Source organism: Plodia interpunctella, chromosome 27, assembly GCF_027563975.2.
Source record: "Plodia interpunctella isolate USDA-ARS_2022_Savannah chromosome 27, ilPloInte3.2, whole genome shotgun sequence".
In the NCBI taxonomy this organism is placed as follows: domain Eukaryota; kingdom Metazoa; phylum Arthropoda; class Insecta; order Lepidoptera; family Pyralidae; genus Plodia; species Plodia interpunctella.
Genome location: NC_071320.1, coordinates 3,438,447 through 3,463,566, shown reverse-complemented (window position 1 = coordinate 3,463,566; position 25,120 = coordinate 3,438,447). Strand labels below are relative to the sequence as shown.

At 36.7% G+C, this 25,120-nt stretch overlaps 1 protein-coding gene across 1 annotated transcript in view; it reads left to right on the top strand.

Annotated features, from left to right (window-relative positions):
* Window positions 1-25,120, top strand: part of E(Pc) (Enhancer of Polycomb) — a 65,920-nt gene that overhangs the window by 21,810 nt on the left and 18,990 nt on the right. Inside the window, exons 2-6 of the mRNA XM_053765282.2 lie at window positions 13,942-14,083; window positions 21,021-21,110; window positions 22,915-23,063; window positions 23,799-23,911; window positions 24,790-24,987. Coding sequence (XP_053621257.1) covers window positions 13,942-14,083; window positions 21,021-21,110; window positions 22,915-23,063; window positions 23,799-23,911; window positions 24,790-24,987 — 692 coding nt within the window. The remainder of the gene's footprint in view (window positions 1-13,941; window positions 14,084-21,020; window positions 21,111-22,914; window positions 23,064-23,798; window positions 23,912-24,789; window positions 24,988-25,120) is intronic.

The following is a 25,120-nucleotide window of genomic DNA, read 5'->3' as shown; positions in this document are numbered from 1 at the left end:
GTGATGGCAATGGCATACTAAAATTTACAACCATTACTTTCTAGAAATTTCTTGTAAAATGTTGTATCGAGAATCTAAAAATCTGGCACAATCTGGAGTGGCAAAATTGCTTTTCACAGTATAATTACTGTTATTTAGTTAATGTTTTCATGAATAATTGATTAAATCTTAAATGTTTCAACCTAACCAGATAAACAGTTTAGAAATACGTAATATTAGTCGATGTTGAATATAAATACGCCCACGCGAAGTCGCGGACCTGTCTCGACATATCAGGGTCCATTATTCTTTCAGTATTACGCTCCGATATCATCAAATCGATCGTTGGCTTTATTTCCTCCACGTGGCTGTATGGAATCGTTTGTCATTGCAAAATTAAAAAGTATGCGCTGTTGCCGATGGAGTGTTCGAATTTTAAAATTGATATTCGAAATTGGAATGGGTTACATTATTGAATTCGTGATTTTTTTACCAATATGTATTTTGTGTAAAAAAGGCATTTATTTGAAAGGCGTACATATCGAGTTTAATAGTGGTTATGTTTTTTTAAAATTCATAATTCTTTATACGACTTAGGATTGACGTCAAAAATTTACATAAAACTAAGTCTACTGCCGACTTACAAAGCGCAGGTGAAGAAGAAGCGGTGCAACAAACTTCACCGCAGTCTTCTCCGAAAACGTTTCAGTCTAAAGTTCAATAGTTTAGTAGATCATCGAACAAATGACTAGTCTTCTATTGTCTCTTCTATCGGCACCCTTTATAACGAATGTAGTACAAGACTTGAGAATTTGTGACAAGTTTTTTGGAATTTGCCTGTATTTTTGTTACTCTTTCAGTTAAAAACTAATATCAACGAAATTTGGTATAAGGGTAGAACGAATCCTAGATTAACACATTCATAGGTTCTTTTTATCTCAAAAACCCCAAGCCGGGCACAGCTACTTAGTACATTTTTAGTAAAGCATGATTGTATAGGACGCAGTTGTAGACACGTTTTTTTAAGTAGGAGAAATCTAACTTCTAAGATTTGATAACAGACAGATAAGCAAACATCGGGACAGGTGAAACGCTGAAGCTTAATTAATTAAATCTTGTAAAAAGTGATTGATAAAATAATGTACATAAACCTTTTGAAAGCATTCCGGCATTACCCTAAATCCTTGAGAATCGATAAATGTTGCCCGTAATAAACTAAATTTGTACATAAAATGTATTTAATGTCGTCTGTTTCAGTTTTACGATTCGCAGTGGGCCAACGCTCAGATTTTACTTTGTAGATGAAGTTAAAATTTTATCTCCGTATTTTGTGATTTAAATGTTCAAATTGGAATTAAAATAAAAAAAATAGATTCTGCCTAAATGAGTCTATAGAAATCGATGGTCTAGCAACCTGGGGCTACAATGAAACATAAAACACGTAGCATTCAGTACATAGATTCTCTTTTTTTCATACGATGCGTACACGATATGGGAAAAAGAGACAGCTCGTGGACGTTACTAATGTGCTACGTATTTGTACGTTTCGTTGTAGGCCTCCAATCGCTATTCAGAATCTCAATTCTATCAATAAGCCTGCATCTATAACCGTGGCCTTCTCGTGGCATTCGTAAAGAAGCCTACAATCTATTTGATAATTTTTCATCTACTGTGTGAAATGGAGAAGGCAATCACTCATTAATATTGCTAAGAGAGTCGTTGTGTGTGTTTAATTTATTTTAATGACCACGAGCCTCAACCGTGAGGTATACGACGGTAAAGGCTCTCTATATCATGCATTTAACCTCTGTTAAAGTAAAGTATCATTAACTTTTGAATAGTTAACTTTTGCTTGACGTGGTTATTAAACTTTACTCCTTATACGTGTGTGTATAAGAGTCACTATAGGCTGGGGTTTTAATAAATTCAACTCAACAAATCATAGTCTTCTTCTTCTTGACCTTATACTACTCGTGTGGGGTCGGCACAGTATGTAAGTTCCTTCCATTTCGTTCTGTCATTTGCCATACCCATTGATACTCCTTTCCTGTTCATATTATCCTTTACACACTCTATCCACTTCTTCTTAGGTCTTCCTCTATTCCTGAAACCCTTTACTTCCTTTGAGTGACGTCATTTTCATATCTTCTTAAAATATGTCCGTACCAGCCTAAATAGCAGTCATAGTATAATAACATGTTTCAAAGGCGGCCAATAGGTTATATATATTGATTCTTACAGTTTGTCTCCCGCCCGCGGAGGGATGGGTCGCTTACTTTCAGTTCCTTGTCGCAATAAATCGAATATACACGTGGGAAATCTTCTAATACACGTTGAGCATAGATATATATTTATTATGTTACGGCTAAAACATGAAAGGTTTAGCCGGCTAGACCTAGATTTAGCATTATAGTTTCAGCAAAACCTACAGTGGTGCAGACGGTCTTCCATGGTTACACATAGGTCTAACCGAATGGATAGATTTGAAAAGGTCGTGCCGAACATAAGCAGGCTACATCATTCTCGGCGTAACCAACTGAGACGGCCTACGAGCTGATAGAGCCAAGAGTTGCGAGTTTCCAAGGCCACGTTTAACTATACCACACACATGTGATGTACATATATATGTTACTATCTTTCGCCCGCGGCTCCGAACCACGTGAATTTCTCACAGAGTATTCATTGTTCCCAGATAAAAGGTACCTTATGTCCTTCACCGTACTTCCAAACTACATGAATGCAAAATTTTAAGAAAATTCTCTAAGTAGAATAAAGCGTGAAGAGGTATCAAACTTATTTCCGCCCTTATATATTAGTTAGGATTAGGACTAGGATCTCAAATTACAAATAATAAGGATAGCTAGGCTAGTTAATCATAACGTTCGCCGCGTCATGGCCCCTATTATTACTCCATTATGGTCAAAAATCCACAGCGAGGCACCATATTGTTTAAATTATTCAATTTACGCGCGGCCTCTTTGTTGCCACCCCTATTCATTAAATGAATCAAAAATTAACTATCCTAGAGGGTGAGATTATGTATGAGCGAGTAGGAAATACAATTTCGATATTGATTGGTCCATAGAGCACGTCCAGTGAATAAGCCGCGTTCGTATTCGAAATTTGATTTTGTGCGTGATGAAATACTGGACAGTTTTAACGAAAAAAAGTAAATCATTGGCTGGGATGGTTGGGACAAAAATACTGAATTTTTATGGACAGAACTATTTATGAAATTCGATGCTCATTCGCCCTTATTCCCCTGTCTATATGATTGATATACAAATCTCGGATTTTTAACTAATCTGTACAATAATGAACATATAACCGCGAAAATAATTTTTGAATAATGAAAACCCACGCGGTCAATTTGTATCAGAAACGAAAGTATTATTTCTTTTACATCGATGTATCCTGATTTTTTTGTATGATCAGGTTTGACTTCAGAGCTTTTCGGTCCTGCAGTTACCTTCGCAGTTACATAATTAAGGTTTACTTAGCCCGATATGGGATGCAGAGGAGAGGAGCAGAGAGTCAAAGTTTTATACGAGAGAACATAAAAGACTGATCGGGAAGTAGGCATGGCGAAAATGCATTAATCATAATTAATGTGTTGGAACGGAAAGCTAATCATTTAATAATATGAGGCTGAAATAATTATTAAAACACTAACCAAGTGTCTTTAACCTTAAATATCGATTAGAGATTGGCTCTAATCATCATAAAAAATAATTTCAATCCTTTTATTAGCCTTTTGTAGATATTATTCAAAGCACTGCTAACGCTTATCATCTAAAAGAGTCATATTAATTATTTAAATAAAAAATATAATAATAATAAACACGCGAGTAATTAAGTAGGTATATGACTTGTCAAAAAAATTCCTTGGCTCCGATTGCTACTCTGTATAAGGGGTTTCTCTTGGGAAATTAAATGTGGCAGTACCTCGGAAATGCGAACCTGAAATTAACAGTATTTCAGAGCTATAAACCGTTCTACAATGTTCTAAATGATTTATTAGTGTTATAAATATTTAATACGGAAACAAAACACAACTTATTATAGCGGCCGAGATGACTAGTTATCTTCTTAGGGGTTTTCTCATAAAGCTATAAAATAGTAGTTACTACATACAAGCTCCCAGTGGTATCTGAGTCTACCCACCGGTCCACGACTTACTGGTGGCAAAATTGTTATGCCAAAATAATTTAATTAACTATGTCGAGGACAATATGTTTGAACTTCATTCGGGAGTCATCCTCTGAGCAAATTAAGGCTATTGAATATAATATAGTTCATGAAATGAATATGGCATGTGGAGACAAATTTCCCATTTGGTGCTTAGACGTGGGTGTACAGTCAACATCACCAAGCCAGCCATTAGCCACCCAAATTCGCTATTCGTTATTCGCTATTACCGTCATATAGATACACGCATGGTACAGTCACACAACACATCAAGTTACCCTCTATGCCGCGGTAATAGCAGCAAGTTTGCAATGAGTTTAGGTAGGTTGATGTGCTGTTGACTGTACCTTGCTGTGCGGTTGACTGTAATTATTTAAGCGGCGAAAAGGCAACTCTTTAGCAAAGGGGTGCCTTCAAAAATTGCCGTTATACCCTTTTTTTCGGCCTAATACGCATTGAACAGACAATAATTCGACCCTTCTGTGCAGGTTATACCTAAATCACCTTCATAGAATGCTCAAGAGATTTAAAAAAAAAATGAAACATTTATAAAATTTACATTGTAGAAGTACTTCACTTATTTATAAAATAAAGTAATTAAATTTATTACTGTCTATGGTAAAATTTAATAAACACTAATGACAGTGCGCGATCGTGAAATTCACCCTCTTACGTTTGTAAGACATTATAATCTTTGAAAAGTGCCTGAGACTGAGAAGGCCTAATTCTAAATCTTGATTTTGAATTTGTGCATCAGATGAATTCCAAGAAAGAGGAGGAAGATTTTCCCCACGATACGTCTTCCCTATTCCTATATCACAAGAAACAAAGGTGGCGTGTGGTTCCGCCCTAGAATATGTCCACTCCAAATCCTCCCGTGGATGTCGTACGTAGCGACTATGGTATCCCCAAAGAGGGTTATCGTCAGGCGGTAGTCGGTTGAAAAAGGGTAGACAAATCTTCAAAATGTTATGTCGATTTTTTTTCGCAAATCTTAAGTTTCGTGTCGTCACAGCTCCGAATGTAACTGGTAACACGCGAGGATGTGAGAGAGGAAAAACAAGGTTTCTAATAAATCAAAAAATATCTATCCCACTGCAGTATAGCTATCACGTCAGACCCATTCAAGTATTCGCAGTGCAAAGAACGATAATAACTTTAAAAAAACTCGTAATATGCCTCATCCACGCCACAGCTCGATGGCGGCCGGGCCTCAGGTCATCGACCCCGGAGTTATGTAACTTCCAAAATTAAGGATTTCTGCACGCCTACTGCGCGATGATGGAATTTTTACTTATAAAAAAAAACACAAACCATGTGTCTGATCTGTCTGTGTTTTATAGATGTACCTACTTTATTCGGGGTTGTTAAGCATAGCATAATACGTTGATCGCGTGTGGTCAAATGGTTAAAATGAAAAAATACTTTTTTTGTTCACCGTGCGACCGCACCATTTTTTATAAACTATATAGTCGCATAAGCCAAGAGTATGGATATACGATGAGGGGCAATAACATTTTAAATAGCATCCTAATATTGGCCACTTGAAAAATTGATTAGACAAAGATTTTATTTTTTGTCTCTAGAACATTTTACTTTTGCAGACAAACATAACGCAAATAATTGCCAAATTCTCAAGTAAAGGCGACAATCTTGGCGTCTTGCAATTTAAATTCCGCGTTTCACGAAATTTTACGTAAAAACATTTACGGTTTTGTTATAAATGTAAAGTACATGCATTCGTAACGTCCACAATTAAATGGCAACGCTTTATGCAAAAAGGTACTGTGTAATAGTGAGGGGCTAATGTCGATGTGAAATTTTGTGATCGACAAGTTCAAAAGTGAACAGTAAGTGTTCACTTTTGAACTTGTCGATCACAAAATTTCAAGGTTTAAATTAAAAAACTAAACATTAGAAGTAAAACGGTTAGATAGAATACACAAAGTCGATAACTGTTTTACAATTTTCTTCCGAGCCTGCTCTCTGTCTTTTTCGTATTTAACATCACGACAAAATATTCTGGGTTGTCGAATTCAAATTTAAATTCAAATTCAAATAATTTATTCAGAAATTAGACCTTCACAAGCACTTTTTCTCGTCAATTTCTATATTTATAGTTATTTCTCACAAGCTACAAACTACTGGCATTTCGGAACGACCACTGCTGAGAAGAAATGCCGAAAGAAACTCATTTGAACAGTGTTGGTCCCTATCATGCCAGATCGGCTTACCATTATTGTTTCTTACAATGTTTTTTTTTCTAATAATATATAAAAGTACATAATGTACATAGTCAAAAGGTATATCAAAACAGGTTATGATTGTGATCCGAGTGCTGATTAGTCGTTTGTTGTACTTGTTTCATTGAGTATGTTTCAAATCTTTGATAAAAAATTTAGTTGTCTATAATGCGAACGATCTTGTATCTACTGAAGGACACTTTTATTATTGCTGCGTAATACAAACACATTGTAACTAAGTGCGATGGCATTTAACTATATGTATATAAGCATATGTATGAAACAAACAATGTAATGTAATCCATTTATCAATGAATTACATATGTCATTGATTATATTATTATTGTCATATTATCCTTTAATAGTAATAAAAATTTATTCTGAACAGTAAATATATTTATGTCAATAAGAATACGTTCTAAAATTACTCTTAAGGGTCAAGTTTGTTTTCAATTGAGACACCACTCTAGAAGTAGCGTAGCACCATAAATATCATTGAAGCATGTTCGCCAATATAAAATGGATCCGCTACTACAGATAGAATAAAATAAAGAAACATTTTACAACAGTACATCTCTAAAACATCTATTATTTTTTCTTCATCTTAGACGTAAGAACTTTGCTACAAAAAAATCTAAATAAAATATAAAAATTAGTCCCCCCTGTCTCGTCTGTCTGTTTGATATGAACGCGATAAAATCGAAACTACCGGACGGATTTTTGTAAGGTTTTCACCAAAAGATAGTTGATTCTTCAAAAGGTTTAGGTGTATAATTTATTAAGTTTAAATCAAAATAAACTAATAACAATCGATTAAATTTTTATCGATTGACACCTATGGACATCACTAACGGATTTGCATTCGCAAATAGAGTCGGCTTCATTGGACGTTCTCTAATTTTAGATAAATTTGCGCCTATTACTTGTCATTTGCATAATACTAACGCATTTTTTTTAGTTATGTAATTTCGACGGCCTTACAATTTTAGGTATCTGATAATTGATAAATTAGCTATATATGTCTGAATTGGAATACAACTTCTCGGCCCATCTCATACTAAACAGCAGATTGGGTATTATTAATCCGGACAAACGATGAGGGACAAAATATATTGGCGCTCGGTCCCCGCTTCTTCTCGTATATTTCTGATTCACTTCTCTTTCTTGTATGAAAAAAATGAAATATATGACAAAGTCTATACTTTTCTCTGTCTACGCATTCTCAAAACAAATTTCTGTATTCTAAAATTTCGGAATAGAAAAAACAAGTATCTAGTTTTTCCAAAGATCCCGCTAGCAGGATTGTGGTGCCGTGAGTCGCCGACCTCTAAATATGTAGTTGGTCAAGCCTTTTTTATAAGACTTGAGATATTATGATCTCGAAAATTGTGCTTGCCCAGAAGCGCCGATGTAAAAAAGTTGATTCATAACACGTTTTTTGACAAAATCAAGTCATTTTCAGAAATTAGACCTTAACAGGCGCTATTTCACGTAAAATTTTATTTATTATAGTATTTCATAAAATTCTAGTATCTACTTGCATCTCAGAATAACCACTACTAAGAAAAAATGCCGAAAGAAACGCTTCAACTTTAAACATTTTCATATTTAGCAATGTTAGTAACTTATAAATGCGAAGGTTGTATGTGTGTAACATACACACACTGTAATCTTGTCACTGTACACTGTCATGTCACTCTACTGGTTGGAGTGTTATGAATTATGAAATCTTGTACACGGGTAAAATAACCTAGAATAAAACATATTTTTATTCCAAAATTCCCACGGGAGCAAAGTCCCGAGGCGCAGCTAGTACATACATATATGTAGCTAGCATATAGCATTGCATTTTGTATGAAGGCTTGCGGTTCTACAGTGCTGCATATGGTTGTGATATCGTGTTACGTGCCCCGGCATTCCAGCGGTTGAATCTAGTTTTTGTGAGGTTCAGGGAGGGACGTGTTCAAGGCATCGGATTAAAAAAACCGGCCAAGTGCGAGGCCGACCTGCGCATTTAGTGTTCCGTATAATCCCAATTAGTTACGTCTTCACGTTTTATCAACTCACCAATCTTCTTGAAATTTTGCATTCATGTAATTTAAAGTACAGAGAAGGACATAGGGTGCCTTTCATCCCGGAAAAATAAAAGGTTCTGCTCCTGTGGGAATTTCACGCGAACCTAGTCGCGAGCAAAAGCTATTAAAAATCATTGTTTTATGGGAGCCCTCTTTAAAAATATTTATTTTATTCTGTTAATAAGTATTTTAATATCTGCAATATATTGATTATCTGTGAAAAATTCAACTGTCTTAACTATCACGATTCATGAGATACAGCCTGGTAACAGATGGACGGACAGTTAGTTTTAGTAATAGAGTTCCGTTTTACCCTTTGGTACGGAACCCTAAAAAAAGTACAACAACCGCAACTCAACTTACTCATAGAATTTATGCAACGGAGATCGCGCTGAAATTGCGTTGATTTAGTATACCCTGATATGCTGATGACAGTACAGCATGGCCACATTAACTCTGGATCTAGCGCCGATGAAGTCACGACTATACTGCTACGGTGTGCAAAACAACGAAAACATCAAGATATCCCCAACGAATCTATTAACCGCACTGAAGCAACGGTTTACTTACCAGGCGATTAGTATTTTAAGATATTATTAATAACGACCTGCCCCTCCCGGCTTCGCTAGGGTATAATAAATTATAAACCTAAACCTTCCTCAGGAATTACACTATCTATTAAAAATACCCGCATCAGAATCCGTTGCATAGGTAGTTGTAAAGATAGGCAAACAGCGGGAAGTGACGGTATTGTTGCCTATAAGCCTTGATAAGGCGGTATCCCTTAGTCGCATTGAACTATATCCACAATGTAGTGGTTCTTTTCTAGTGCGGAATCACACCATAATTGTAAAAGTATTTGTGTATTTAGCAGTAAAATATGAAACACGAAGATTACCCTAAGTTGTAAGATGTATGCATCAACAAGAAAGCAACGTTGCATAACCCGACGCGTTTCAAAACTTGGCAGCTGTAGCAAAATCCATCGCCACGGGTGTGACGTCACTAGGTCGGTTTATACGGGAAGACATTGATTGCTTCGGAATGTTAAGCTGGCGTGTTATAACTAGGCGCTTGAGCTAAAGTAGTACTCATTAATCTTCATCAATAATAAGAACGAGGTTCTTGTCGATGGAGTACTATAGAGCTGGTATTCGCAATCACTCTCTCATCCACGACGTACCCATCTTCACCTCTCCCCCCTCTCTTTCCCTCTCTTTCATTCTCTCGTTCCTTGCTCAGCTTTTGAGCGTCGGCTACGATGCCCCGTACTTAAAGACAAAGCGCTCTCACAACATTGTGAAAATTATATTACGACAGTAATACGCGGGTTTATGCACAGGAGTAGGGCAATCAATAATTTAATTTCTTCTCAAAAAGTCAGAATCCAACTTATTGATGGCTTTGCATCTGCTTTGGGCTTTTTGAGTGTGTACTGGTTGATGAAATGCGGACCGAAAGCGCAAACCGAACTATGTTTATGAAGCTGCAAGTAAATTGTATACTTTGTTTAGTTCATAATTAATTCATCATTGGTACGAAAGCAGAGATATTCTAATCGCTAACCAATATTATAAAAGCGAAAGTAAGTTTGTTTGTCAACAAATATTTTTGAAATTACAATGTAGTTACGAGTATTACGGAGGACATAAAGTACATTCGTCCCGGAAAAAATAACAATTGCCGTGGGAAATCGGGTGGCACACGGGCCACAGATAAAAGCTACTATAAAATACATTTCTCATTCCTAACGCCCTATTTCTCTTCATTTTATTCAAATAACCCTATCTCTTATTGAAATATACCATCGAATATGGGATAATGCGTAAAATATCATCTCTATTTGGGACCATCGTGAGTTATGAGGTCACGGTAAATATTGGACACAAAATTACTATTGCATATATCATATATGTATGTATATACAAGGGCAACGGCAGATTATCCTTGGATAATCTGTTGTCTTTGACAAAACAAATAGACACACCCAATCCAGCGTAATGTAAAGCCCTAGATAGATTCGCGCTGCGAACCATTAACTATCACAGTTACTACATAGTTCTAATTGTGATAGTTTTTAAAACCACTCGACGGATTTGTTTGCGGGTTTTTTAAATAGATAATGTGATTCTAGAGGAAGGTTTAGGTTGTAATTTGATGGTTTCACCCGAGCGTCGCCGGGACGAACCGCTTGTTAATAATATGGCTACTCATTGCATGCTACAAAATCAAAAGTACAGTGGGCCGCATGTCATGTTACGCGGAAATACAATTGAGATTGAATGAGAAATTAACATGTGCAGCTAATTTTCAATGATTTTGACTGTACTTCGATCCGACGGAATTGTAATCAATCAATCAATAATTTTGGAATTATAATCAATCAATCAATAATTTATTTGTCAAACGTAGGTCCAATAAATAATACAGAATACAGAACGTTATGGTTATGTCTTGCTACATGTATAGTATCATTCACAGAACAATATCAATAATTCACAAAGGCCTTATGGCATAAAATCCACCTATTGTTAGCCATAAGTTGTGCAATAAAGTTTAAATAATCTAAGATAGTGTATACTTTTTGCTTTAAACTACGCAAATTGACGACTTCGGTGGCGCAGTGGTAAAGTGCTTGCCGCTGAACCGAGAAGTCCCGGGTTCGATGGAAAATGATCTTTTTCTGATTGGTCTGGATTGACAAAGGGATTGTCTTGGATGTTTCTTGTTGTCTATATATGTATTTGTTATAAAATATAGTATCGTTGAGTTAGTATTCCATAACACAAGTCTCGAACTTACTTTGGGGCTAGCTCAATTTGTGTGATTTGTCCTAATATATTTATTTATTTATTTTACGCGAAACCATCTACACTCGTGTTTTGCGACATTCTCTGTCTTTACATTAATGTTAAATAGTAAACAGAAACATCTTTTTGCCTGTTTTAGTCTAGCCATACTACTAACAATGTATCCAATAAAAGTATAAAAAAGATAATGTGATATAGTACACGTTATCGCGTCTTATCGATAAGCTCGCCCTAATGATTACCGATAAGGATGACGTCATAATTTGCTGATCGAGATTGATGCGATATTATGATTTTATTTCTTTGCACTTTCGTCAAAGGAGTGTAATAGATTGGATTAACAGTGATAATAAATGTTAATTATTATTTATATAGTTTTATTTATTTCGGGCAATAAGTTACAATAACATAGGCCCATATAATTTCTTTCAGACTAACACACATATATCTATATCTACATAAATGTAATAAAACTGTAAGTGAGCTATGTTTGTTCGCGCAAAACGTAAAACCTGCTGGATGGGATTTGATACGGTTTTCTCAGTTGTATAGCTAATGGTCTAAATTAAAATCTTGTATAGGTTTCATCGCGATATTGCTTCGATATTGAAAATATTAAGCTATGAGCGGACGCAAGAATTCGCGAGCAAAAGCTATTAAGCTAGTATTAAAATATAAGTTAATATAGCTTTGGGAACGCTTCCGTTACCTCTCAGCTTTGAGGGCTTTAATCCTTTAATCGTCTCGCACGACATCCACTTGAGGATAATGTAAATCGTTAATTACTAGTAAGCATACTTATTATAATCACTAAATAGTTTGATCGCTAACTTCAGAAAGTTTCGAAAAAAAATAATATAATTTTTAATTAGAAAATTTTGTATTTGCAATGTAAATCTCTTAGTTCTAGACACTTCCATGGGCTTCCTTGCTCTGGAAGTGAAAGAACGTTGATTGTACCACTGAGGATGAGAGAGACTTACCTATTATATCTTAGAACTTCCAAGAAACCTTCATCAATAGCCCATATCCTAATCCTTCTATTCTTATCACACACCTCATATCCATAGAAACTATTACCCCGTAATCATGACGATTTTGAAATCTCTGCATTTGGTAATAAGGTTTATTCCTATAGAATAGCCCGAATGAGCCATTCAATTTGGATTAATATTCACGGTTGTTCCATTTTCAACTCTATTTCTATAGCAATAAGATGATAGCGCCCTTGGTTTAGTTGCTAAGTTTCTCGTGTGTTATTAGTATTCCCTGTTCGGTTGCGGATGATGGTGACGCATTCGGACTGCGTAACGCGAGTAAGGGATAATGTTAGGGTCTGTTTTATTTCAAACGTGGTTTTTGTAAAAAATCAAATCTGATTCTACATATTTCTAGTGATGTTAAAGACAAATTGTATCGTTGTCGGACATATGTAAATAAATATCATTTAATTTAGAGTCTGCTAATATTTCAATGGAAGGCAGTTAGTAAAAGATATGCAAAAGATTCTTTGAAATGTGGATATGGAACTTACGATAGTTGCATTTTCACTCTTGTCAAACTTTTTTTTGACGATTTATGTTTGTAACAAAATGTCCGAAGCTGACATTAAACTGGCAAACAATGGATAAAATTCTGTTACCTCTATTATAATTGTTCATCAATCTGTAGATTTAGAGTGCAATAAACTGGAAATAAATCAGCCTTCCACTAGTACAGTCAACAGCACATCAAGCTACCCTGCATGAATCACTATGGCGCGGTAATAGCGGCGAGTTTGCAATGAATTTGGGTAGGATGATGTGATGTTGACTGTACGTTAGCTATCGAAAAGACATTAATCTCGAGAGAGCGCGCGAAAAATGCGAAAAATCCACACCTCGTCCGCGCGACTATATTGGCCCACACTATAGTAAGATTGTCTCGTGTTATAAATAAACAATTAACGTGTTCCCATGTTTATTACATAATTTTATGTATTTGTGTTACTATGACGATATCGAGCTGTATATCATACGTGATAAGGTTCACATTCTATTGGCAGCACCGTGGGAAAGTTATGAAATTTTGGCACTGCATCATTATTCCAATTAGTTTGTGTATTTTTAATGTTAGGGATTGTGACGACCAATCCTCTAGTATGACGACATGTCTGATGCTTTATGGACGTTGATTCTGCTAACATTAAGTCAAAATCGTGTCTCAGTGGTGTTACAGTAGCCAACTGGGCTGATTGCACAGCCTCGCGTATCGTCACGCAACTTTAGTTGAAATGACAATAACGCTCTTTATTTTTGCTCCAAGATAGCATAGTAGGCAAACGAACATACAGTTTGCCTGATGGTAAACAATCACCTCAGCCCATGGACCAGCAACCCGAAAAAGAGTCACAGATGCGTTGCCAACTTTGTAGCCTAAGGTCTTGCCTCTGTCATAATTACACCATTACCTCCATGGGTAGGGGTCGTCACGCCCGTCCCGTCGATTCCCATCGTGGGCAAATATTTGTATTTCTGATCACAAGTATTTATCTGCGGTTCTGGGCGAGGTATGCTCGTTTCTGTGTTACATACAAGCTTAGCCCTTAGGCCGTTCATTGTTTCTATTTATTTATTCTTCTTATTATTCTTCTCTCTTTAATTGCAGGAGCACCATCTCCAGAGGGCGATATCAGGCACAGGGCTCATAATACCAACACCTGAAGTGTGCGAGGTCAGCGACCTCCAGTTCTACGAGAGATGTTACCCGCCGGACTACAAGATGCCCAAGCAGCATATACACATGCAGCGTGAGTACTGTCCGCTTTTGTTTGGTCGCGTTATTCTGCTGTTTCTGCGAACTGTATCAAGAATTCGAGTAGTCGCTTTTGTCTTCAAATACGCAAGAGCGGATCCAGTATTTATTTCTGGGAGGGACAGGTGTACTGTAACTGTGGTGTATCGGAACGGAATAGTCGCATTTGGTTTTATATACGCAAGGACGGATCCAGAATTTAGTTCGGAAACTAAACTCCCAGAACTAAATCTTGTTTTAATCTTTACTATCTTTACTAAAAAATTACTCTCTCAAAAAAACTCAATAAAATGTCCTACAGGTTACAATCAAAGTCAAAAATACGCAACCATTCAGCTTTAAAAATGAATGTAAATGTTAGTTTGGTAGCCAAAATATGACAGCAGTTCCTACTTTTTCCTACATTGTAAAAGTCCAATATGAGGAAAGGGATATTTTATAAATGTTATTTCCATGAAATTAAAAAAAGGAGGCATTATTAACAAGTACCGTACCCGTAAACCGTACGATTACGGAACTCTAAAAGTGTCCTAATCAAGTACCATTGAAAGAGTTTCCTACTCACAGCGAGATGAGTAACACAATATTCAGTTTATAGTGTATGACGTAATCGATTACGAAACGGCATTGACCACACAAGGTGAAGCGTTTTGCCGGTTTATTTGATTAGCTAAATGTAAATAAACGAAGTGTTAAGCCCGCCTGTGATCGAAATGTCATAGGTTCAAATCATACACTTGCCAAATAAGTTTGTATACCAATTTGACTGTCATAGATAGACTCGAAAACATCGTGAGAAAACCTGAACACTGGTTAATACGTTCACAGTGTGTGCATGTAAACACAGTCACAGGTTTTGTTGAATAATAAATTTAGTATTTAAAAATTACAATCCAAACTTCCTAATTCATATTATAAATGCGAAAGTAAGTTTGTTAGTTCACGCGGGCGAAGTCGCAAGCTAAAGCTGGTTTAATACATAAATTAATTTAGAGGCATATGATCCCTAACTAGGGTAGACTTGTATCGTGGGCATCATTATTACAAAATTTAATAATTCATTGACGTGGCGCGTCGATATAAATCAAAGCGTATATAAATCAAGCGCGTCGATATCAATTCAACACCAAATTTGCCCGCGGCTTCGCCCGCTTAAACTTGCCACTGAAACTTATTTTTCTGCTACGAAATGTACCCTATGTCCTTCTCCATACTTGAAACTACATGTATACAACTTTTTAAGATTGGTCGATTAGATAGAGTTTGAAGAGGGACAGTGCGAAAGCGGAACAGACGATTTTCATACAAACTTTCACCCCTCATTACAGTCATTTGGGGGTTGATTTTTGAAAAAAAAAACAGGTAGCCTATGTTTGAACGGGGGTTTTTAACTACATGCATGCCAAATTTCATCAAAATCGCTCCAGCGGTTAAAGTCTATTTTAATGTATATTGCTGTAAAATTATAAAAGACATGGTAAAACTATTTACATAAAGAAATATCAGAGTTTACCTTGAATCGCTCTCTTACATCACTGGAAGCAATCAATTATCGGACCCTGGGCAGCCTGGACGGCTGAGGAAGTAACCGAGAGTACGCCCAGATGATAGAGAGAGAGTATTAGCAATAACACTCTTGATAAGAGAAATACAAACAGACACGCTCCCGGCTCAGGGGCTGAATAGGGGCTGTGATAACAGTGGTCCATATCCATAAGGAAAAGTCCGCCATTACTTAAATTACCTAACAATAAAAAATTCAGTGAATAAAAACCTTCTGGATTTTCCCCGGACACTTCACTACATAGTACAAGTTTATTTGTTAGACAAATTCAAAAACCCGTAATTCAATATTCATTTCGCTACAACTTTTGAACGACTGAACCGATTTTGACCAAACATATCTAAGAACCACCGCATAAAAATTAGCTATCAAATAAAAAAACCGCATCCAAATCGGTTCACCCGTTGTAGAGCTAGGGTGCCACGTACACAGACCAGACACACTTAGCGGTCAAACTTATAACACCCCTCTTTTGCGTCGGGGGTTAATAAAACATCTTTCTTTTCTTTTAAACCACGCAACGGATTTTGAGGCAGTTTACACTGTTGTTTAGACAATTTATAAACGAAGGTTTATACATACAAAACAGTGTATTAGACCGTGCGTAGCCAGATCCAGTTGTTAGTTAATAATAATTTTAATTACAATTCTAAAAAGAAAAAAATAAACTCAATTATTAATTTTTTTAAACTTGAATTTTAAGTCCGGCTTGTTTATATATATATAATAATCATTGCAACAACTTAGACATATTTTTCCTTTCACAGTACAGATTAAAAAAATTGTTAATGGAATCATTGACTTAATTTTTTCCTTTTTAGTTAATTTGTTTAGCTCTAAACAGTTTCTTTTTTCTCAATATGTTATTTTGTAAGTACTTACTCGTATATGTTACGCAACACAAAAGCATACACTTCTGAACTTTTTTAAATTTTTAGTTACAGTCCTTTTATACTGACTGTTCAGCAACACACGCAGGTAATTCTATTTAGTAATCTGTGGATAGCGTTGTAGGTTGCACTTTTAGAAATAGCATTATGTTGTCAACCTAGATTAAGTTTTATGAGTGTAATCGTTTGCTGACCCAAATAAATAAAATAAAATAGATTAAAATAGAAATAGAAGTAAGTAGACATGCGGCCCACCTGATGGTAAGTGGTCACCGCAGCCTAAGAACGCCTGCAACATCTGGGGTGTCACACGCGCGATGCCGGCCTTAGCTGAATAAATCTTCACGCCCTAGTCACGCCAAAAATAGGTCAACTGAATAGGTTAATAAGATATTTTAGTTTTTTTTTTCAATACATGGAAGTCAAATCGATTGCCTGCCCTGCCATGCATAACGTTATGCCAGCTCAACACTGTCGCCGAACTCAGACGCGAATGCTTAAACATTGTGTAGTTAGTATGAGTGCTTTTTATTCACTCCAATGAAAAACCAGCAATGTATACAGAATCCGTCAAGTTTGGCAAACTGTTCGACGACAGTGTGGAGTTAGCATTACAATCAGCGGTATGCGACAATATCGCGAGCAGTGCCGTGTCCTACGTTATTTATAAACTCACCTTGGACACAGTACTTGCGTACTTAACTGGCAATAGTGATTATTACTGTGTTTTAACTTTGGGGGCGTGTTTTAGACATCTGTTGTTGTTTTAAACACGCAGCCAAACGCAAATGGATTTTTTAATTTAAATTTTGCGCGCGTTTGAGCTGAATCTAGTCTGATGGAAAGTCTAGGGTTAGTAGGTTGCACACGAGCTCAAAAAATGCCTATTCACTCTTGCCTTGAAGATCCCTAAATTGTAAGATTCGGGAAAGAATTCGACGCGGAGAACGAATTCCAGATCTTAGCAGTTTGCAATAGAAAAGATAATACAAACAGTTACGATTTATTATGTTTTGTACAAGCTGTTATTTAACTTGCAACGTATGTTTGTATTGTGTGTTAGAGTAAATATGCTCGGGTGGAATCTTGCAACTAAATTTTGAAGCAGATATTTTAACCGATTGAGCTGAAATGTTGTATACAAGTTCAGTTTGGATGATTATGCATTATTATGATATACATGGTCTCATGGTGCAGGTTCGTTCCCAAACAAGGGAACTCTTTACTGTACTATTTACTGCACGAACACGAGTTTTTGTCACTTATTTCAAGATCTCTCTAACGACTATAAAATTGTTTACTACTAAATTCGCTACGATTCCAATTTTGTAGTGGTTGCGCTGCAAACACTTACCTATAAATAAAGAATTGAACACGCCAGCGATTTTCTTGCGGTAGTACTATAACGATCGATAGTATATTATCGACCTGAGTCACACTATCGGTTGACTAGCGCACAGAATTGTTTATTTATCATCATCGATAGTCACCAGTCGGCCATCAGTGGCTATCATTAAGACGTAGGATAAATGAACGTAAAAAGATTTTACTACTGGACTAGGTTAACAATAAAATGCATAAACATACATTTAAATGACGAAACACGCTTTTATAATATTACTTAAGATTCTGGATTAACATTGGAACAAGTTAAAGAAAAAAATTGTAACAAGCTAAATGAATTACAGAAAATAGTCTCAAATTAGTCTCATGGTGTCTCCACCAGCTCTCGCTTTGGAAGACGATGCAGTCCTTCGCCCAGCAGTGGGACAGTAAAAATATATTTTTTTTAAGTCTCAAAACAATACGTCCCATTTTCACAGCGGGTTGAATCCTCCATAAATTCCAATGACGTCAACGTGGCGCGCCTCTAAGGGCCGACCGTCCAGTTCGGAAATAACTTTCTTTACAAATTGTGATAATAGCACTTGGAGGTATGGGGAAATTGTTGTGTTGAATTAAGTTTTAGCCCTCCAGCAGGCCCACCAACAACCTTTACGGAACGAAATTAAATCGCACGAAACTAAATTGAATCGCATTCATACTGAAAATTAAGTTGATGGTACAGCGATGCAGATCAGTAGATCGCGTTAAGAGATGTTGGTAAGCCTCCTGAAGATTACTATAGCGGCACCCAACCTACTTCGGTTCTTTGTCCAGCCAGTGATATAACAAGAGTAAAATTATAAATCCAAATTTTTTGTTTGTTTCTCATTGACAAAATATTATCGTCATTTGGTACTCATATTAAAAAAACGCTAAGCGTGAGAAAAATCTGGCATGTGTATTTAAAACCATTTTAAATTATTTGACTTGTGTTAAAAGCTATTCTTTACATATAAGTATAAATAGGATTTTTATGTGCTGCAGAAATTATTATATGCATTATAACGATATTCAATCTATCACTACAAAAAATAAGTAAAAAAGATATTTTTACTAATAGGCACAATAATTTCATAGGAAAGTTGGTTCGAGTTTAATATAATTTCAATGTAAAATCGGTACTGGAATCACCTTCACGTGAGAAATTACAAATCTCAATTTGAAATACAGAACGTTCCATAATTTATTCAAATTTGAACTCTATTGCTAAGTATATAAAGTACACACTAAAGATCTACATCAATGATTGACTGTTGTGGTCGTAGGACAAGAAATTGCAAATATAATTAAACTTTATTTCAATGGAATAGAGTACAGAAACGTTTGTAAGAGGTGGAGATATAGTAACCGAGCATTACTAATGATTCCGATAGTTTAGAATAGTTTGGTCCGATATAAGCGTGGTGAGAGACACGCGGATCTGATCCGATGACGGATCTTATTATTATTTAAAAATATATATCTCTCTCTACTCCCCTTTTTCCCCGTTTTCATTCTCGGTGACATCTAAAGTCCTAGATCCACGTAGTAATCGAACGTAAGATTTAAAATTGTAAGATTGGAATTTTTATTATATGACCGGCCGCCTGCTCGACTTCAACCTGTAAAATAAGATGAAATAAAATGTGTTACCACTGTTTACAGCACGGACATTGATGTTTTGTCAAAAATGGCATTTTTGTAAAAAAAAAACTTGTTCCCTCCCACTCATGTCTGGTCGGCTCAGTATGTTAATTTTTTCCATATAGCTCTGTCCCATGCAATTACATTTGAATTCCTTTCTATAAAAACTTTCTTTGATACAATCCATCGAGCTCTTCTTTGGTTTTTTCGTAAAACCCTTGACTTCAATTTTTTGCGTCCTTTCCGAAATATGGTTTTCTTCTAGTTTCCAAATACGACCACACCACCATAATCTTATAACTATTTTTTTATTCATTCACAGTTGCTACTTTTATACTTTCTGTTACACATTTTTCGGATCATCGCATTATAATACCGTTTATATCACGCCTGGCGCTCCAACGCGTCAGCTGTTCGGTCGGCCTTCGCTCCCTCCGCACAAAGGCGGCGTCCGCCGCCAGGGCATGACGTCTTGGAAGTTAAAAATGAAAATTTAAAAAAAAAACTTATACGTTCTTACATCGTGGCAACATATAGTGGCTAAAACCTCTGCTTTAATCAATTCCATAATCTAATTACTTTTTTCCCTTCTCTATGTTCCAATATAGTCACATATCTACACTTCGAATCGAAGTTCACTTCCTCAATTTTATAAAAAAAAATTCGATAGTGGCTAGACCTTCAGAAAAGGTTTAGCCACTGTTTGCGTGAGAATCGGACCCCACGGACTGTATACTGCATCGTATCTGTATCTACTGAAGTATGGCCCTTATTACAAGTTGGGCATATTTTGCACACACCTAATGAAATAACAAATGACCTAACGTCATGTATAACTCAAGTTTTTAATAATTCCTCTGTCTGATCGGTTAACAACCCCAACCCCACGCAAGTTAGATTGGGGAAGTTCCCCAAACAACTGCCAATAGTAGGGAGTGCGGCCGAAGTATCCGAGTTCGAATCCCGCCGGCGTTAACATGCAGAGTTGAATATCGATATTGCCAGACTCTACAGTCGACCCGCATTGATCTCTATGTCGCGGTAATAGGAACTAATTTTCAATGAATTTGGTTGTACTGTTGAATGTATATATCTCAAGGGCTGTTCTCGTACTGTCAACTGCACATTAAGTTTTCCAAAATCATTGAGAACCCGCCGCTTTTTCTGTTACGTAGTTGCGTGCTGGTAACATCACATGCGGTTAACCTTATGTACTTGTATGTATGAGTGGTAAGATACCTTAGGTAGATCCTTTATGCAAAGTTTCAAGTTAATATAAACGCTTATAAAAAGTAGCCGTTCGTCGCGTTCACAAACATCCTTTTCAGAATATAAATGGAGTGTTTGCCATTATAGATTCATCAACTAAAGTGCAGGTTCCCTCACGATGTTTTTCTTCACCGGAAGCAAGGTTCGAATCCTACTCGTGCCATTTAAGACAGTAAGACTAATAGTATATTTTTTTCCAGCGTTATGGGAAGAGCAAGAGGCGCCGGAGTACGATATCGACTCGGAGGACGAGAGGTGGCTGAAACAGCAGCGGCATCTCGAGCTCACAGGTACAGATTATTTTGTAGCGGACCCTGGGCTCCAACGCTCTGCGGCTGAGGAAGAAACCGGCCAAAAATTAATATGAGAGAGAGAGGTAAAGACTATTTTTTATTCATGCAGAGATGGTCAGATGACATCAAACTCGCAGGTCGTGCGTGGATTAGATTAGGATAATATAGAAGGTTGCCGTAAACAAAGAGAGGTCTAGGCTCAGCAGTGAGCAAAAAAGGGTTGAGATGATTGTGGTGATGATGCCTGCTATCGAAATTTCAAAAAAAAAATCAAATAAAAAAAAATATTATCGAAAGTTCGCCGAACTTTGGCGATTTTGACGTGCACTGCCATCTTCAGTATCAAAGCTACTACCTGTTTCGGGTTGTTAGATGACGGAGATGGGTGTACGGCCAAAATTATTCCCAAACAGTCCGGTGCAAACCGAGTCTCCCGAATAAAGACATTTATAGGTTATACTATTAGTTAGACAGCCAGTTTTACTGTAAAACTATGATCTATTAATTTAATAAATTAATAGTTTAAAAAACACTAGAAAAACACGCTTGTATAAGTGCACGAGAAGCTTAATCGTGGTCTAAGCTCATTACAGCATCTTTCTAACAAGTCCAAACACTGCTATGATACGGTATTCCATTATGGAGTGCATGTCTTCAGGCTTCATCAACAGACCTTGAAACCTAATCGTGGTCGAAGTTCATTTTTCACAAGACTTTTCTAAGAAGTCCAAACACAGCTATGATACGATGTTTCATAATGAAGTTCTAGTTCATATCTTCCGACTCCAACATCATATCAGTTCGACAGTATCATATTATTGTATTGTCATCAGAACTACATACAGCTGCCAATTTTCATGACGCTACGATCCTTGGAAAATGGTTAAATTAGTTACCTTACATTCTATTACATAGTTTCTTACATACATACAGGTCGAACTAATGAAAGCGTGTTAAAAACACCAATGCTCTTTTATTGTATATCTATAATCCTTATACAAATAGCTGTTTTTCTAGTGTGTATGTGAAACGTCATCAAACAAGTATGCCATGGTCATAGCAAACACATTACTTGATTGTGGCAATCTACTTCGCAATAAGTACCAATATAGTATCCATTGTGATCAAGCGTCGACGGTTTTTCAAGCATTTTAAGCCTTTCTCGATGGCTTGACAACTCGTCATCGCTAAAATAAATAGCTGCATAAGTCAAACGGAAAATTATATTCGTCAAATTACTTAACTATATTATTAGAAAACAAACTATTAGAAAAACTATTAGAAAAAAAATGCAAATGCCCTTTTGGCATGATAGGGACCAAGACTGTTTAAATGAGTTTCTTTCGGCATTTCTTCTCAATAGTGGTCGTTATGAAATGCCAGTATTTTGTAATCTTTTCAGAAATTACTAATTTATGTATTTCTTTCTTTATATATACACAACTGGTTACAATCTATAACATCAATAATTACTGAAGGTCTAGTTTCTGAATAAAGGCTTTGACTTGGAATTTACAATATACACTACTAGATGCGCCCCGGTGCTTCGTTTCCGTGGAAATTTTAGGATAAAGTAACCTATGTGAAATTCAAAGTTATATTGTACCAAGTCCAGTAGATTTTGATCGTGAAAGAGTATATAGTTTCAAACACACTAGCATAGTAGGACATACATTTATTACTTCACATTCATAGTTAAAAGAGAATTTTTTTGAGTTTTTACTAAAATAGGCAGTACATTTAGAAACCATAAAATATTAATTATTTTCTATATCCCTTGACAAAATATGTGTTCTTCCAGAGCTAAAGTTCGAGCAGATGATGGACAAGCTGGAGAAGAGTTCGGGACAGACCGTGGTGACGCTGAGCGAGGCCAAACTCCTGTTGGAGAGGCACGACGAGCTCGTCACGGCGGTCTACGACTACTGGCTCAACAAGCGGTTGAACACGGTTAGTTTACATCTCATTCTCATTAGGGTGAATGCGTTTTGAACTCCGCTGCGGGGTGTCATTTAATTGTATTATACACAGTAATCAATTTAATTGTCCTTTTTTATAAATAAGTAAAGTACTGGTACAATGTTAATTTTATAAATGTTTATTTAAACAAAAAATATTCTTTATTAAAAAAAAATGTCAGACACTAATGAAACGCACACGCCGCCTTCAAAGGCTCGTGAAATTCACCCATTGTCGTTTTCCATATGACTGTGGCATTTTACAGGGTTCTTTGTCCAAAGGGTGAAACGGGACCCTATTCCTAAGACTCTTGTAAGTTTGTCTGTCACTTATTTGGCTTTATCTCATCAACAGTCATAGTTAGCTAGTTGAAATTTTGCCGCTATCACAAATATTTGAAAAAAGAATAATCGTAACTAATATTATAATAAATGCGAAAATAAATTAAATATTTAATGAGATCCCAAACAACAAAAGTGATATTTTCGCCGTTTTTGTAAATAACTAGCGGCCCGCCCCGGCCTCGCTCGGGTAAAACCATAATAAATTATACGCCTAAACCTTATTCAGGAGTCACACAATGTATTCGTGAAAATCGTACAAAAATCCGTCCGTTAGTTTTTGAGTTTATGGCGTTCATACGACAGACGCGACAGCGGGACGTCTTTTTATAATATGCAACGATTATAATGTATTAATAGTATGTATTTTATATTTGTATTACAGCAACATCCCCTAATCCTGTCGGTGAAGACTGAAAGTCGTCCGGGACAGTCGTCGAACAACCCTTACCTGGCGTTCAGGAGACGAACGGAGAAAATGCAGACCAGGAAGAACAGGTTAGGGCCTGGCAAATTCTGATAGAATTTTAGAGCTTAACGTCGTGGTAATAAAGTTCTAGGTTCTAAACTTAAACACTGTAAAGTCAACCTTAAAAAGGTCCTTATACCAGGACTTTTTAAGGTTGACTTTACAGTGTTTAAGTTTTCGATATGCCTGAGTCTAGCTACAAACTCGTTCTCAGATGCCGCCGACGCGTATTGTATTGCATACAGTATGCAATACAGTATATCGCGTCTGTATTGTATACATAGTAGTATACAATACAGTATGCATACAACACTAGTGAGAATAGACCGAAAATAATGCATCCAGAAATTCAGAATTGTTCAATCCCCTGAAAAGGGAGAAAAACATATAAGAAAAGAATAATGAACTTTATTTTCCATGAACACAGTAGGTACAGTACTACCACGTTTATAAGTTACATCGGGCAATATTCGACGGCGCAGAATAGCGCGTCCTACAGCCGAATCAAACCGAATACAAATACAATAAAATAACAACCATATTGCTAGGACATAAGTCTTAAAATCCAAAAAAAAATCAATGATTAGTGCGTACGACGCGACGGCGCGGACTCCAGACATGGCGCGTACGCGTCAGCCAATAGCGGACAGCTCTGTTCGCGGGTAAACATGGCGCGCTCTGATTATCTAAAATATTTTCGCGCCGTACAAAAATTAGACTTCTGCGTAGGTACATCAGTGTAACTTATAAAAGTAGTAGACCTGTACACAAATAACACAGAACATACGGAGTAAAAGTCGGACTTATTGCTCAGCAATCTCTTCCGGCCAACCTTAGAGGGTAGAGAAGAGGAACAAATTAGCAGGATGTGGAAACTTTTCAAATTTTACTCTACTTGTCTTTACAGGAAAAACGACGAGAGTTCCTACGAGAAGATGCTGAAGCTCCGGCGGGACCTAGCGCGCGCGCTCAACCTCCTCGAGCTGGTCGCGCGCAGAGAGGAGGCCAAGCGTTCGCTGGTCGCGTTGACCGCACAGCTCGCGGACAAGCGCTACGGCGCCGGAGACTTCGCGAACCAGCTGCTGCCCGAGACTCAAGTGGCCAGGTGACTTGCGACGCGTAGACTGTTGGTTGATATCTTGCAGGAACTCGGGCGACTAGTGGCGCCATCTTATGAGCGAAAAACCAGTCCCAAAACCAATTACTAACTAGAAAAAATTCCATAGTTATTTCTTAAT